Source organism: Nematostella vectensis, chromosome 14 (assembly GCF_932526225.1).
Source record: "Nematostella vectensis chromosome 14, jaNemVect1.1, whole genome shotgun sequence".
Taxonomy (NCBI): domain Eukaryota; kingdom Metazoa; phylum Cnidaria; class Anthozoa; order Actiniaria; family Edwardsiidae; genus Nematostella; species Nematostella vectensis.
Genome location: NC_064047.1, coordinates 2,202,284 through 2,219,305, shown reverse-complemented (window position 1 = coordinate 2,219,305; position 17,022 = coordinate 2,202,284). Strand labels below are relative to the sequence as shown.

At 39.1% G+C, this 17,022-nt stretch overlaps 1 protein-coding gene and 1 long non-coding RNA gene across 2 annotated transcripts; both read right to left on the bottom strand.

The window, feature by feature from the left end:
• Positions 1-303: 303 nt before the first annotated feature.
• On the bottom strand, positions 304-3,191 carry LOC116602267. The gene is made up of 3 exons (XR_007306597.1): positions 2,487-3,191; positions 1,569-1,617; positions 304-402 (listed from the first exon to the last, which is right to left on the bottom strand). It is a non-coding gene; the product is annotated as an uncharacterized LOC116602267 (long non-coding RNA).
• Positions 3,192-6,258: 3,067 nt separating this feature from the next.
• Positions 6,259-9,578, bottom strand: LOC125559924 (contactin-associated protein-like 2). Its single transcript, XM_048722210.1, has 3 exons — positions 8,966-9,578; positions 8,047-8,095; positions 6,259-7,193 (listed from the first exon to the last, which is right to left on the bottom strand). Exons 1-3 carry the CDS (start codon positions 9,314-9,316, stop codon positions 6,589-6,591), a joined length of 1,005 nt encoding a protein of 334 aa, XP_048578167.1. The 5' UTR covers positions 9,317-9,578; the 3' UTR covers positions 6,259-6,588.
• Between the last annotated feature and the right edge of the window lie 7,444 nt (positions 9,579-17,022).

Below are 17,022 nucleotides of genomic sequence, written 5' to 3'. Positions count from 1 at the left end.
TGCTGCCAGTCGGAGCACCACCCCATGATGTCATCTTGTGCCCGTCACGTGACACCCACCAATTGAACCAATTGCCTCCTGGGTAATAATACAAAGATGACCCTTTGCACTCGTATTTGATAAACTGTTCTCAGTAGTTTGACCTAGTTGTCAATTCTTTCAACTGCGTGACACTTGTGAAGTCGTACGTGACGTCACGCGAGAAGGACCCAGCACCTTTATAACCATTGACGTGGGTTCGTGCCTCGCTATCATGACCAACCACGGTCACGCCAATACCGTTGTGTGACATCATGTCACAAACTACAGGAAAAGGTGGTTCTCCAAGATCACCTGAGGGGTCGATGACGTAATATCCGCTGGGGGCTGGCGGGTGACTGAGTTTAATGTCACGACACGTGCCTAAAAAATAACAAGAAATTTGAAAAAAAAAGTCGATACAAATATTTTATAGAACAATGTTTCGGTTGTTCAGTACCTGTTTTCTTCAGGTTACAAATGAGTTAACAGGGGCATGTTACAGGTAGACTGTACAAAGTTCATTTATGAACTAGCTAACTGATTATCCAATCATTGTTATGCACACGATATGATTTGAGCCTTGACGAGTTCTGAGAATTTTGTGCTCTCTGGCTGGTACCAATTATGAAAAAAAGTTTTTTTTAAAAAGGTTCCGAGAAAAAAGATCCTTCTCTTTAGCTTGAAGTTAAAAGTTGTAACATATCAAACATATTTCTTAAGGATAGTGTCCTTCGTTTGCATTTCCTTATATGGTCATTGATGCCCATATTTAGAAAAGCTGAAGTTTTCCCGCTCCCTGATCTACAGAAAATATGGTGAAAAATGCCGATTCCTGTCAATTTGAGACTCGCGGCAAGAATTTGTCAAAAAAAACTGACAGCTTGGTCAAATTTGTATCTCACTAATCTTGAAAAGCCCTTAGACCCAGGCCTCCCAGAGATTGACCGAGCGGGTTTGAAGGTCACCCAAATATTGATATGTTAAAGTGCCCTTTCAGTCACACCTTTTTTTATTATTTTCATTTAATAATACTTTATTCAACAAATTCAAATAAAAAGTATCGCTTTAGTTTTTCCACAAGACAAACCAGCCGATGGAAATGGATGCTTTTTCACATTTTGGTATTTTGCTAGGATCGACATGACGGATAAACCTGGAAAACGCGCAATTCGAGATAGAGAGAGAAGACACATTTACTTACAATGGCTATAGGATCCTTGTTGTACGGACTAATTTTCAAAACACAAATAACGTGAGGCCAAAGTGCACATAACCAGATTTTGGCTTTTCAAGATAATTTTTCCTTGATCATCATTGCCCTGTACAAAAGTTCTGTGACGAAAAGCTCAAATTTCAATGACACTTTACAAAAAGTGCATCAATTAAAAAAAGTCGCGCTTGATATTTTGTTTGCTATAAGCTACTAAGTACTCAGATAAATTTCCGCCTTATTCGATGTAAAATGGGCGTACTTGAAGCGTCACGTCATGTTTTTCCGTCATGTCGCTAGGATTACAAATAGGCGGCCTGACTAAGGCGAAACTTACCCACACAGAAGTCCTATGCATCTCGACCATTGTCTGCATAGCAGTGGAACTATTAGAAAAGGAAGCATAAAATTTGTATTTCTTTTAATTCAATGCCGTAGCATTAAATTAGGGATAACGGCTGGAAAACACTAGCTTGATGGACAGAAAATATATCTGAAATACACTTATTTCAATTTACCGCGAATCGATAGAGGGAAGAGGGAAGAGGGAAGGGAAGGGAAGGGAAGGGAAGGGAAGGGAAGGGAAGGGAAGGGAAGGGAAGGGAAGGGAAGGGAAGGGAAGGGAAGGGAAGGGAATAAAGCAAGCACAAACAACTACGCTGATCGTTGTCAATGTTGTCATAAGACCCCGTGACAATTCATCAAAACCTGTTTTCGCCAGAAGGTGTTTATTTACTAAATGAACGCATCACTGGGATAAACCATAATATATTTGCATTTCTTTTGTCAAACGCGCGCATCTAGCACTAGAGAGCAATCTAAACTCCCAAATTAACTTTTCTGTCCCACCGATTAGTTCTACAATTTCGTGAATGTTTTGATGATTGTGTCACTGATTATGGCAGCGATGGTTAGCTTGGGTAGGTCTTTGGCGTTTCACTCATAGGCAAGATTATAAAAAAGGTTGACAAGCTAATGCACAAGTCAAGAGTGTGTCATCAATATTTCAAAATATCAGTATTTGCAAAGCAAGGGGTTTTTACTGCTTTGTTTTATGCCATGACAAGCCAGCTTTTTTTAGGGCTACTGCGGGAAAATATTAGTTTCGTCGAATCTCTGGTAATCTAGTAAAATGGCCGGGACCAATTTAATGTGTTAACGAATGATGTCCTAAAAATATGAATAACTTCAAGCTAAATTCTTAAATTAGATGGTCCTGTAAAACAATGCAACTGATCTAATTTACTTGATTTACCTTAGTACTGAAGTGGTCAAAGGTGTCGTTCTTCACCAGCTCTGCGCCAAGATCACCAATTCGAATAGATAGCAACTCGCAAATGTAGCGAAGCCCTGGCGATGGTTTCCGTGCCATGTTATAGGAAGCACACAGATCTTCTTGCAAGCACGATAACCCACACTCCATCGCATCTTTAACATGCAACTCGTGAAAAACGGTACCGTTAAGAAACGATTTGTTAACTTTGTTGAACTTTTTCGTGGGTCTCTCTTTTGGGGCGGATTTAACTGAGCAAGTTTGAGAAGATACTTCGAAGGAAAAGAAAATCATTAAGATATGCAGACGAAGGATTAAGCTTGCTATCCCCATAATTGCCGATACGATATGACAAACCCCCAATGCGGGGTTTTTAAATATTTAAATATTATTCTTTTCAGGCCTACACAGTTTTATATATGTACAAAAGCAGGGGCAGCCCCTGAAATATCCCATATTCTCTCATTGATTTCTGAATCTCTACCTCTCCCAAACCTGGGTACCACAGACTCCAGACTTTTCTCGTTCAGTGACATTTTGGCTGAGCGACACGAGAGTCTGGAGGTTCTGGTACCCAGGGTACCTCTACCATTAAATGTTAGACATTTTCTCTCTCCTGCATGTCGAATTTGTAATAGCGGATCCTCCTTGTCCTCCAGTTTCTCTCTCATTCCTTAAAAACCCGCGCCCCCCAACCCTTCACGTACTGTAGAATGTAGTTTATAATGAATGAAAACCTGAAGATCGCTCGTTGCTGGCCAACATTCAAAATGCCAAACACTTGAAGTGAAAATATATAAAGTCTTTCAATAGCATGATTCCTTTGTTATGTTGCCCAACAATAGGCCGCACACAGGGTTCGTAAGTTAGCAACCTTGACCATTGAATTAGATCAATTCAAGTTATCTGCATGGGAGCGTGTGTGAGGAATGTTTAATTTTTAGACGTTTTGCTTGATGTGTAATCTTGCAATGCGCACCCCTATCAGCAAATTCTGCTGGGAGATGAGAAACGAAGCATATCACTGCAGGTTGGTGAGTTCAATTCCAAAAATAGAAATGAAAATGAAAAAAAAATTTGTGCGATTTTTTTCAAAATACACACTACCCCCCTCTATGAGTTTATTATTATTATTTCCACCAATTTCCACCAGTTATACTGGTGCGGAAGGTACAACAGAGTTAGGCTCCAAATCAAGGACCCCCTTGAGTGTATTAAGGAAGACTTCAGGGGGGGGGGGGTTGTTTTAGGATTGACACATCGTATTGCCCTGACTATATATACCTTATTCACACCAGCAATTAAACCAGTTTTAAGGTTGTTTAATTAAACTTGTTTAAATATCAATTTCCCAAGAGTGGACAGAACGAAGAACAAAACTGGATAGACTATGTTGTTTTTGTTAGTAAGTGATCATTTAGTTAGTAAGATTTCAACACAATGAGAAACTTGGCAAGTTATCAGAAGAAGAAAAAAAGATATAAGCTTAGACTCTTTTGTTTTCTGAGGGACAATTACTAACGAAATTCCCTCGAAAACAATAGATAGTTCTAAATTTCCCTCATGCATTAATAGTAAGGGAAATTTACAAAAAGGTAAAAGAATCGTTTGTCTTCTTCATTTCCCTCTACATCAGTGCATGAGAGAAATTTAGAACCAAGAAGCTTCTATAGTTTCCACCAGGGGAACAAATAGAAGGCAGCTTCCTGATTTTCGCAGGAATGGACCCTGTGCCAAGATACCAGAGTATTTGATCTCGTGATACCTAAACAACGTTAGACGAGATCCATGTGGGATGATTTTGATTGCTGTAGGCATGCGTGCTAATGACGTCAAAGAACTAAGCTGTAGATATGTAGAGCAACTATGCAAATCAACTATGTTTGATTTGAGAATTGTTCGTTCAAATTTGGTGGTCTCTAGAGGGGTAAAATGAACAAAGCTTATGCAATAATCCATTTAACCGTGTTTACTCATGCAACCTAATATTACTCGTAGTTGCGAGTTTATTTCCTCGTTGATCATGCTATTTATAACTTATAATAACACATCAGTTCTCCAAGTGTACGATACAGATTGTGTTCAGTAACACATCAGTTCGCCTAGTGTACAGTACAAATTATGTTCAGTAACACATCAGTTCTCCAAGTGTAAGGTACAGATTATGTTCAGTAACACATCAGTTCTCCAAGTGTACAATACAGATTGTGTTCAGTAACACATCAGTTCTCCAAGTGTACGGTACAGATTATGTTCAGTAACACATCTGTTCTCCAAGGTTATGGTATAGATTATGTTCAGTAACGCATAAGTTCTCTGAGTGTACAGTACAGATTGTGTTCAGTAACACATCAGTTCTCCAAGTGTACAGTACAGATTGTGTTCAGTAACGCATCAGTTCTCCAAGTGTACAGTACAGATTGTGTTCAGTAACACATCAGTTCTCCAAGTGTACGGTACAGATTATGTTCAGTAACACATCAGTTCGCCGAGTGTACAGTACAGATTGTGTTCAGTAACACATCAGTTCGCCAAGTGTACAGTACAGATTGTGTTCAGTAACACATCAGTTCAACAAGTGTACAGTACAGATTGTGTTCAGTAACACATCAGTTCGCCAAGTGTACAGTACAGATTGTGTTCAGTAACACATCAGTTCGCCAAGTGTACAGTACAGAATGTGTTCAGTAACACATCTGTTCTCCAAGTGTACGATACAGATTGTGTTCAGTAACACATCAGTTCTCCAAGTGTATGGTATAATTATGTTCAGTAACACATCAGTTCTCCAAGTGTACAGTACAGATTATGTTCAGTAACACATCAGTTCGCCAAGTGTACGGTAGCGTAGGTACAGATTATGTTCAGTAACACATCAGTTCTCCAAGTGTACGATACAGATTATGTTTATTAACACATCAGTTCGACAAGTGTACGCTACAGATTATGTTCAGTAACACATCAGTTCGCCAAGTGTACAGTACAGATTATGTTCAGTAACACATCAGTTCTCCAAGTGTACGGTACAGATTGTGTTCAGTGACACATCTGTTCTCCAAGTGTATGGTACAGATTATGTTTAGTAACACAACAGTTCTCCAAGTGTATGGTACAGATTATGTTTAGTAACACAACAGTTCGCCAAGTGTATGGTACAGATTATGTTCAGTAACACATCAGTTCTCCAAGTGTACAGTACAGATTATGTTTAGTAACACAACAGTTCTCCAAGTGTATGGTACAATTATGTTTATTAACACATCTTTTTTTCAAAGTGTACAGTGCAGATTATGTTCAGTAACACATCAGTTCGCCAAGTGTACGATACAGATTATGTTCAGTAACACATCAGTTCGCCAAGTGTTTAGTACAGATTATGTTCAGTAACACATCAGTTCTCCAAGTGTATGGTACAATTATGTTTATTAACACATCTTTTTTCCAAGTGTACATTGCTGATTATGTTCAGTAACACTTCAGTTCGCCAAGTGTACGATACAGATTATGTTCAGTAACACATCAGTTCTCCAAGTGTACGGTAGCGTATGTACAGATTATGTTCAGTAACACATCAGTTCGCCAAGTGTACAGTACAGATTATGTTCAGTAACACATCAGTTCGCCAAGTGCACGGTACAGATTATGTTCAGTACACATCAGTTCTCCAAGTGTACAGTACAGATTATGTTCAGTAACACATCTGTTCTCCAAGTGTACAGTACAGATTACGTTCAGTAACACATCAGTTCGCCAAGTGTACGATACAGATTATGTTCAGTAACGCATCAGTTCGCCAAGTGTACAGTACAGATTATGTTCAGTAACACATCAGTTCGCCAAGTGCACGGTACAGATTATGTTCACTACACATCAGTTCGCCAAGTGTACGGTACAGATTATGCTCAGTAACACATCAGTTCGCCAAGTGTACGATACAGATTGTGTTCAGTAACACATCACTTCTCCAATTGTACGGTGCAGATTATGTTCAGTAACACATCAGTTTGGCAAGTGTACCGTAGTGTACAGTACAGATTGTGTCCAGTAACACATCAGTTCTCCAAGTGTACGGTACATATTATGTTTAGTAACACATCAGCTTGCCTAAAGTGAGGTACCCTTCCTCCGTACTTCCATCAGTATCCCCTGCCCTCAGCTGAATGACAGGCAGTGTGTCCTTATCGGTGAGTAAGCCACTATCTTCTCGCCATGTGCCATCATTACTCGAGCAGTTGCATCGGTAGGCGGGATTGGCGCACGTGCCCGTCACCCCGCATGCGCACTTGTTGCTGCCAGTAGGAGCACCACCCCATGACGTCATCTTTTGCCCGTCACGTGACACCCACCAATTGTACCAACTGCTTCCTTGGTAATAATACAAAGCTGACCTTTTGCATTCGTATTTGATGAACTGTACGCAGTAGCTTGACCTAGTTGTCAATTCTTTCAACTGCGTGACACTTGTGAAGTTGTACGTGATGTCACGCGAGTATGACCCAGCACCTTTATAACCATTGACGTGGGTCCGTGCCTCGCTATCATGACCAACCACGGTCACGCCAATACCGTTGTGTGACATCATGTCACAAAATACGGGAAAAGGTGGCTCTCCAAGATCACCTGAGGGGTCGATGACGTAATATCCGCTGGGGGCTGGCGGGTGACTGAGTTTAATGTCACGACACGTGCCTAAAAAATAACAAGAAATTTGAAAGAAAAAGTCGATACAAATATTTTATAGAACAATGTTTCGGTTGTTCAGTACCTGTTTTCTTCAGGTTACAAATGAGTTAACAGGGGCATGTTACAGGTAGACTGTACAAAGTTCATTTATGAACTAGCTAACTGATTATCCAATCATTATTATGCACACGATATGATTTGAGCCTTGACGAGTTCTGAGAATTTTGTGCTCTCTGGCTGGTACCAATTATGAAAAAAAGTTTTTTTTGAAAAGGTTCCGAGAAAAAAGATCCTTCTCTTTAGCTTGAAGTTAAAAGTTGTAGTTAAAGTGCCCTTTCAGTCACACCTTTTTTTTATTATTTTCATTTAATAATACTTTATTTACCAAATTCAAATAAAAAGTATCGCTTTAGTTTTTCCACAAGACAAACCAGCCGATGGAAATGGATGCTTTTTCACATTTTGGTATTTTGCTAGGATCGACATGACGGAAAAACCTGGAAAACGCACAATTCGAGATAGAGAGAGAAGACACATTTACTTACAATGGCTATAGGATCCTTGTTGTACGGGCTGATTTTCAAAACACAAATAACGTGAGGCCGAAGTGCACATAACCAGATTTTGGCTTTTTAAGATAATTTTTCCTTGATTATCATTGCCCTGTACAACAGTTCTGTGACGAAAAGCTCAAATTTCAATGACACTTTACAAAAAGTGCATCAATTAAAAAAAAGTCGCGCTTGATATTTTGTTTGCTATAAGCTACTAAGTACTCAGAGAAATTTCCGCCTTATTCGATGTAAAATGGGCGTACTTGAAGCGTCACGTCATGTTTTTCCGTCAAGGCGAAACTTACCCACACAGAAGTCCGATGCATCTCGACCATTGTCTGCATAGCAGTGGAACTATTAGAAAAGGAAGCATAAAATTTGTATTTCTGTTAATTCAATGCCGTAGCATTGAATTAGGCATAACGGCTGGAAAACACTAGCTTGATGGACAGAACATATATCTGAAATACACTTATTTCATATTAACGCGAATCGATGTATCGTAACCTGCAGAAGAGAGGGAAGGGAAGGGAAGGGAAAGAAAGGGAAGGGAAAGGAAGGGAATAAAGCAAGCACAAACAACTACGCTGATCGTTGGCAATGATGTCATAAAACCCCGTGACAATTCATCAAAACCTGTTTTCGCCAGAAGGTGTTTATTTACTAAATGAACGCATCACTGGGATAAACCATGATAGATTTGCATTTCTTTTGTCAAACGCGCGCATCTAGCACTAGAGAGCAATCTAAACTCCCAAATCATGCATTTACTTTTCTGTCCCACCGCTTAGTTCTACAATTTCATCAATCTTTTGATGATTGTGTCACTGATTATGGCAGCGATGGTTAGCTTGGGTAGGTCTTTGGCGTTTCACTCATAGGCAAGATTATAAAAAAGGTTGACAAGCTAATGCACAAGTCAAGAGTGTGTCATCAATATTTCAAAATATCAGTATTTGCAAAGCAAGGGGTTTTTACTGCTTTGTTTTATGCCATGACAAGCCAGCTTTTTTAATATGCTAAAACGGACGAGAATTCTATGTTTTACAGGGCTACTGCGGGAAAATATTAGTTTCGTCGAATCTCTGGTAATCTAGTAAAATGGCCGGGACCAATTTAATGTGTTAACGAATGATGTCCTAAAAATATGAATAACTTCAAGCTAAATTCTTAAATTAGATGGTCCTGTAAAACAATGCAACTGATCTAATTTACTTGATTTACCTTAGTACTGAAGTGGTCAAAGGTGTCGTTCTTCACCAGCTCTGCGCCAAGATCACCAATTCGAATAGATAGCAACTCGCAAATGTAGCGAAGCCCTGGCGATGGTTTCCGTGCCATGTTATAGGAAGCACACAGATCTTCTTGCAAGCACGATAACCCACACTCCATCGCATCTTTAACATGCAACTCGTGAAAAACGGTACCGTTAAGAAACGATTTGTTAACTTTGTTGAACTTTTTCGTGGGTCTCTCTTTTGGGGCGGATTTAACTGAGCAAGTTTGAGAAGATACTTCAAAGGAAAAGAAAATCATTAAGATATGCAGACGAAGGATTAAGCTTGCTATCCCCATAATTGCCGATACGATATGACAAACCCCCAATGCGGGGTTTTTAAATATTAAAGTTTGTTATTCTTTTCAGGCCTACACAGTTTTATATATGTACAAAAGCAGGGACAGCCCCTGAAATATCCCATATTCTCTCATTGATTTCTGAATCTCTACCTCTCCCAAACCTGGGTACCACAGACTCCAGACTTTCTCGTCCAGTGACATTTTGGCTGAGCGACACGAGAGTCTGGAGGTTCTGGTACCCAGGGTACCTCTACCATTAAATGTTAGACATTTTCTCTCTCCTGCATGTCGAATTTGTAATAGCGGATCCTCCTTGTCCTCCAGTTTCTCTCTCATTCCTTAAAAACCCGCGCCCCCCAACCCTTTACGAACTGTAGAATGTAGTTTATAATGAATGAAAACCTTAAGATCGCTCGTTGCTGGCCAACATTCAAAATGCCAAACACTTGAAGTGAAAATATATAAAGTCTTGCAATAGCATGATTCCTTTGTTATGTTGCCCAACAATAGGCCGCACACAGGGTTCGTAAGTTAGCAACCTTGACCATTGAATTAGATCAATTCAAGTTATCTGCATGGGAGCGTGTGTGAGGAATGTTTAGTTTTTAGACGTTTTGCTTGATGTGTAATCTTGCAATGCGCACCCCTATCAGCAAATTCTGCTGGGAGATGAGAAACGAAGCATATCACTGCAGGTTGGTGAGTTCAATTCCAAAAATAGAAATGAAAATGAAAAAAAAAATTTGTGCGATTTTTTTCAAAATACACACTACCGCCCTCTATGAGTTTTTTATTATTATTTTTTTATTTCTTTATTCAATTTCCACCAGTTATACTGGTGCGGAAGGTACAACAGAGTTAGGCTCCAAATCAAGTACCCCCTTGAGTGTATTAAGGAAGACTTCGGGAGGGGGGGGGGGGGGAGTTGTTTTAGGATTGACACATCGTATTGCCCTGACTATACGTATACCTTATTCACACCAGCAATTAAACCAGTTTTAAGTGGTTTAATTAAACTTGTTTAAATATCAATTTCCCAAGAGTGGACAGAACGAAGAACAAAACTGAATAGACTATGTTGTTTTTGTTAGTAAGTGATCATTTAGTTAGTAAGATTTCAACACAATGAGAAACTTGGCAAGTTATCAGAAGAAGAAAAAAAGATATAAGCTTAGATTCTTTTGTTTTCTGAGGGACAATTACTAGCGAAATTCCCTCGAAAACAATAGATAGTTCTAAATTTCCCTAATGCATTAATAGTGAGGGAAATTTACAAAAAGGTAAAATAATCTTTTGTCTTCTTCATTTCCCTCTACATCAGAAATTTAGAACCAAGGAGCTTCTATAGTTTCCACTAGGGAAACAAATAGAAGGCAGCTTCCTGATTTTTGCAGGAATGGACCCTGCGCCAAGATACCAGAGTAATTGATCTCGTGATACCTAAACAACGTCAGACGAGATCCATGTGGGATGATTTTGATTGCTGTAGGCATGCGTGCTAATGACGTCGAAGAACTAAGTTGTAGATATGTAGAGCAACTATGCAAATCAACTATGTTTGATTTGAGAATTGTTCGTTCAAATTTGGTGGTCTCTAGAGGGGTTAAATGAGCAAAGCTTATGCAATAATCCATTTAACCGTGTTTACTCATGCAACCTAATATTACTCGTAGTTGCGAGTTTATTTCCTCGTTGATCATGCTATTTATAACTTATAATAACACATCAGTTCTCTAGGTGTACGGTACAGATTGTGTTCAGTAACACATCAGTTCTCTAGGTGTACGGTACAGATTGTGTTCAGTAACACATCAGTTCTCTAGGTGTACGGTACAGATTGTGTTCAGTAATACATCAGTTCACCAAGTGTACGGTGCAGATTATTTTCAGTAACGTATCAGTTCTGTACAGGACCCGAAATGATCCCAGGAACCGAAACGATCACAGGACCCGAAATGATCCCCAAAAGTACCCCAACTGATCCTCGGAACCAAAGCGATACCGAGGAGTCCCCGAAATCAACCCCAAGGAATAGCGGTATTGGACAAAGGAAAAGCAGAAGAAATACTTGCAACTCTTGAAGCATAATTAAGGGTTAACAGCGACTCGATTTCTAAACAACGTGACTTAAAAATATTAAATTCCAACACAATACTTTTATTTATTACATTGCCCGGCGTTAAACCCATAAACAAAGTCCAAAACAAATACACAACTTTAAATCGCTACTGAAAGGAATTATACAGCATAAACATAGCACACCTTTGCTCAGATCAACCAAACTTTTGACCTTCCATCACACATTTTGCGGTTCCGACACATGACTCTGACACTATAAATCTCATTTCCGGTAAACACCACCCCTAAAATTAATATTCATTTGACAACCAAACATGTATTTCACCACGAAATCCTTGTTCACACGAGCGAATATTTACCGACACATTTTAGGCAGCCGGTTTGGCCGAGAAGATGGAATAACAAAAGCACACCGAGTAATACACTCGAACAACCCTTCTACTACCGATGCAAAATATTAAGAGGATGTGCCTTTTCTTGAAAGCAATATATGTGAGTTTTGTATTTCCTCAAAGTCGTGAGTACATCCCGGCATGATCTCATGATATGATAGGTCTTTCATTCACCGAAAACAAACCTGCCAAAAAATAGCTTAAAAACATTTCGCATCCTATGAAAAGCAGCATGTCCTATCTGTAAAGACTTTCTTTTATGGCTTGTTATGTAAAAATGATTTATCCACGCCGGGTTCTTCAAATTACTATCACAGGAATTGTTAGTTGACCCCAATTTCTGACTCAACAACTGTATTTCCCCCGCAGTCGTATATTAAAATTAAAATACTATAGTTTTAGTTGGTGTAAATTTCCTTTTAATAACACAAACAAAGCTAAATGTTTCATATGTTTTTAAAACTGAAAGCCAATCCTTACACATTCCTTTAGTTGTCCATTACTGTAATTCCTTGGGGTTCATTTCGGGGACTCTTGGGGATCGTTTCGGGTCCCGGGATCAGTTGGGGAACTTTTGGGGATCATTTCGGGTCCTGGGATTATTTCGGGTCCTGTACAGTTCGCCAAGTGAAAGGTAGCGTATACGGTACAGATTGTGTTAAGTAACACATCTGTTTTCCAAGTGTATGGTACAATTATGTTTATTAACACATCTGTTCTCCAAGTGTACGGTGCAGATTATGTTCAGTAACACATCAGTTCGGCAAGTGTACCGTAGTGTATGGTACAGATTGTGTTCAGTAACACATCTGTTCTCCAAGTGTACGGCACATATTATGTTCAATAACACATCAGTTCGCCAAGTGTACGGTACAGATTATATTCAGTAACACATCAGTTCTCCAAGTGTACGGTACAGATTATATTCAGTAACACATCAGTTCGCCAAGTGTACGATACAGATTGTGTTCAGTAACACATCTGTTCTCCATGTGTACGATACAGCTTATGTTCAGTAACACATCAGTTCTCCAAGTGTACAGTACAGATTATGTTCAGTAACACATCAGTTCGCCAAGTGTACGATACAGATTATGTTCAGTAACACATCCGTTCTCCAAGTGTACGATACAGATGGTGTTCAGTAACACATCAGTTCTCCAAGTGTACAGTACAGATTATGTTCAGTAACACATCTGTTCGCCAAGTGTACAGTACAGATTATGTTCATTAACACATCAGTTCTCCAAGTGTACGGTACAGATTATGTTCAGTGACACATCAGTTCTCCAAGTGTACGATACAAATTGTGTTCAGTAACACATCAGTTCGCCAAGTGTACGATACAGATTATGTTCAGTAACACATCAGTTCTCCAAGAGTACGATACAGATTGTGTTTAGTAACACATCAGTTCTCCAAGTTTACAGTACAGATTGTGTTCAGTAACACATCACTTCTCCAAGTGTACAATACAGATTTTGTTCAGTAACACATCAGTTCTCCAAGTGTACAGTACAGATTATGTTCAGTAACACATCAGTTCGCCAAGTGTACGGTACAGATTATGTTCAGTAACACATCAGTTCTCCAAGTGTTCAGTACAGATTATGTTCAGTAACACATCAGTTCGCCAAGTGTACGATACAGATTATGTTCAGTAACACATCAGTTCTCCAAGAGTACGATACAGATTGTGTTTAGTAACACATCAGTTCTCCAAGTTTACAGTACAGATTGTGTTCACTAACACATCACTTCTCCAAGTGTACAATACAGATTTTGTTCAGTAACACATCAGTTCTCCAAGTGTACAGTACAGATTATGTTCAGTAACACATCAGTTCGCCAAGTGTACGGTACAGATTATGTTCAGTAACACATCAGTTCTCCAAGTGTACAGTACAGATTATGTTCAGTAACACATCAGTTCGCCAAGTGTACAGTGCAGATTATATTCAGTAACACATCAGTTCGCCTAGTGTACGATACAGATTATGTTCAGTAACACATAAGTTCTCCAAGTGTGCGATACAGATTGTGTTCAGTAACACATCAGTTCTCCAAGTTTTCAGTACAGATTATGTTCACTAACACATCAGATCGCCAATTGTACAGTACAGATTGTGTTCAGTAACACATCAGTTCGCCATTTGTATAGTACAGATTGTGTTCAGTAACACAGCAGTTCTCCAAGTGTACAGTACAGATTATGTTCACTAACACATCAGTTCGCCAATTGTACAGTACATATTATGTTCAGTAACACATCGGTTCGCCAATTGTACAGTACAGATTGTGTTCAGTAAAACCAGTTCTCCAAGTGTACGGTGCAGATTATGTTCAGTAACACATCAGTTCGGCGAGTGTACCGTAGTGTAAAGTACAGATTATAGTCAGTAACACATCAGTTCGCCAAGTGTACAGTACAGATTATGTTCAATAACACATCAGTTCGCCAAGTGTACAGTACAGATTGTGTTCAGTAACACATCAGTTCGCCAAGTGTACAGTACAGATTATGTTCAGTAACACATCAGTTCTCCAAGTGTACGGTACAGATTGTGTTCAGTAACACATCAGTTCTCCAAGTGTACGGTACAGATTATGTTCAGTAACACATCAGTTCTCCAAGTGTACAGTACAGATTATGTTCAATAACACATCAGTTCTCCAAGTGTACGGTACAGATTATGTTCAGTAACACATCAGTTCGTCAAGTGTACAGTACAGATTATGTTCAGTAACACATCAGTTCTTTAAGTGTACGGTACAGATTGTGTTCAGTAACACATCAGTTCGCCAAGTGTACAGTACAGATTATGTTCAATAACACATCAGTTCACCAAGTGTACAGTGCAGATTATATTCAGTAACACATCAGTTCGCCAAGTGTACAGTACAGATTATGTTCAGTAACACATCAGTTCTCCAAGTGTACGATACAGATTATGTTCAGTAACACATTAGTTCTCCAAGTGTACAGTACAGATTGTGTTCAGTAACACATCAGTTCGCCAAGTGTACGATACAGATTGTGTTCAGTAATACATCAGTTTTCCAAGTGTACGATACAGATTATGTTCAGTAACACATCAGTTCGCCAAGTCTACAGTATAGATTATGTTCAGTAACACATCAGTTCTCCAAGTGTACAGTACAGATTATGTTCAGTAACACATCAGTTCTATGTTCAATAACACATCAGTTCGCCAAGTCTACAGTACAGATTGTGTTCAGTTACACATCTGTTCTCAAAGTGTATGGTACAATTATGTTTATTACCACATCTTTTTTCCAAGTGTACGGTGCAGATAATATTCATTAACACATCAGTTCGGCAAGTGTACGATACATATTATGTTCAGTAACACATCAGTTCGCCAAGTGTACTGTACAGATTATGTTCAGTAACACATCAGTTCTCCAAGTGTGCTGTACAGATAATGTTCAGTAACACATCAGTTCGCCAAGTGTACAGTACAGATTGTGTTCAGTAACACATCAGTTCTCCAAGTCTGCTGTACAGATTATGTTCAGTAACACATCAGTTCGCCAAGTGTACAGTGCAGATTATATTCAGTAACACATCAGTTCGCCTAGTGTACGATACAGATTATGTTCAGTAACACATCAGTTCTCCAAGTGTGCGATACAGATTGTGTTCAGTAACACATCAGTTCTCCAAGTTTTCAGTACAGATTATGTTCACTAACACATCAGTTCGCCAATTGTACAGTACAGATTGTGTTCAGTAACACATCAGTTCGCCATTTGTATAGTACAGATTGTGTTCAGTAACACAACAGTTCTCCAAGTGTACAGTACAGATTATGTTCACTAACACATCAGTTCGCCAATTGTACAGTACATATTATGTTCAGTAACACATCAGTTCGCCAATTGTACAGTACAGATTGTGTTCAGTAAAACCAGTTCTCCAAGTGTACGGTGCAGATTATGTTCAGTAACACATCAGTTCGGCAAGTGTACCGTAGTGTAAAGTACAGATTATAGTCAGTAACACATCAGTTCGCCAAGTGTACAGTACAGATTATGTTCAATAACACATCAGTTCGCCAAGTGTACAGTACAGATTGTGTTCAGTAACACATCAGTTCGCCAAGTGTACAGTACAGATTATGTTCAGTAACACATCAGTTCTCCAAGTGTACGGTACAGATTGTGTTCAGTAACACATCAGTTCTCCAAGTGTACGGTACAGATTGTGTTCAGTAACACATCAGTTCTCCAAGTGTACGGTACAGATTATGTTCAGTAACACATCAGTTCTCCAAGTGTACAGTAAGATTATGTTCAATAACACATCAGTTCTCCAAGTGTACGGTACAGATTATGTTCAGTAACACATCAGTTCGTCAAGTGTACAGTACAGATTATGTTCAGTAACACATCAGTTCTTTAAGTGTACGGTACAGATTGTGTTCAGTAACACATCAGTTCGCCAAGTGTACAGTACAGATTATGTTCAATAACACATCAGTTCACCAAGTGTACAGTGCAGATTATATTCAGTAACACATCAGTTCGCCAAGTGTACAGTACAGATTATGTTCAGTAACACATCAGTTCTCCAAGTGTACGATACAGATTATGTTCAGTAACACATTAGTTCTCCAAGTGTACAGTACAGATTGTGTTCAGTAACACATCAGTTCGCCAAGTGTACGATACAGATTGTGTTCAGTAATACATCAGTTCTCCAAGTGTACAGTACATATTATATTCAATAACACATCAGTTCTCCAAGTGTACGGTACAGATTGTGTTCAGTAACACATCAGCTCGCCAAGTGTACAGTACAGATTATGTTCAATAACACATCAGTTCTCCAAGTGTACGATACAGATTATGTTCAGTAACACATCAGTTCGCCAAGTCTACAGTATAGATTATGTTCAGTAACACATCAGTTCTCCAAGTGTACAGTACAGATTATGTTCAGTAACACATCAGTTCTATGTTCAATAACACATCAGTTCGCCAAGTCTACAGTACAGATTGTGTTCAGTTACACATCTGTTCTCAAAGTGTATGGTACAATTATGTTTATTACCACATCTTTTTTCCAAGTGTACGGTGCAGATTATGTTCAGTAACACATCAGCTCGCCAAGTGTACAGTACAGATTATGTTCAATAACACATCAGTTCGCCAAGTGTACGATACAGATTGTGTTCAGTAACACATCAGTTCGCCAAGTGTACTGTA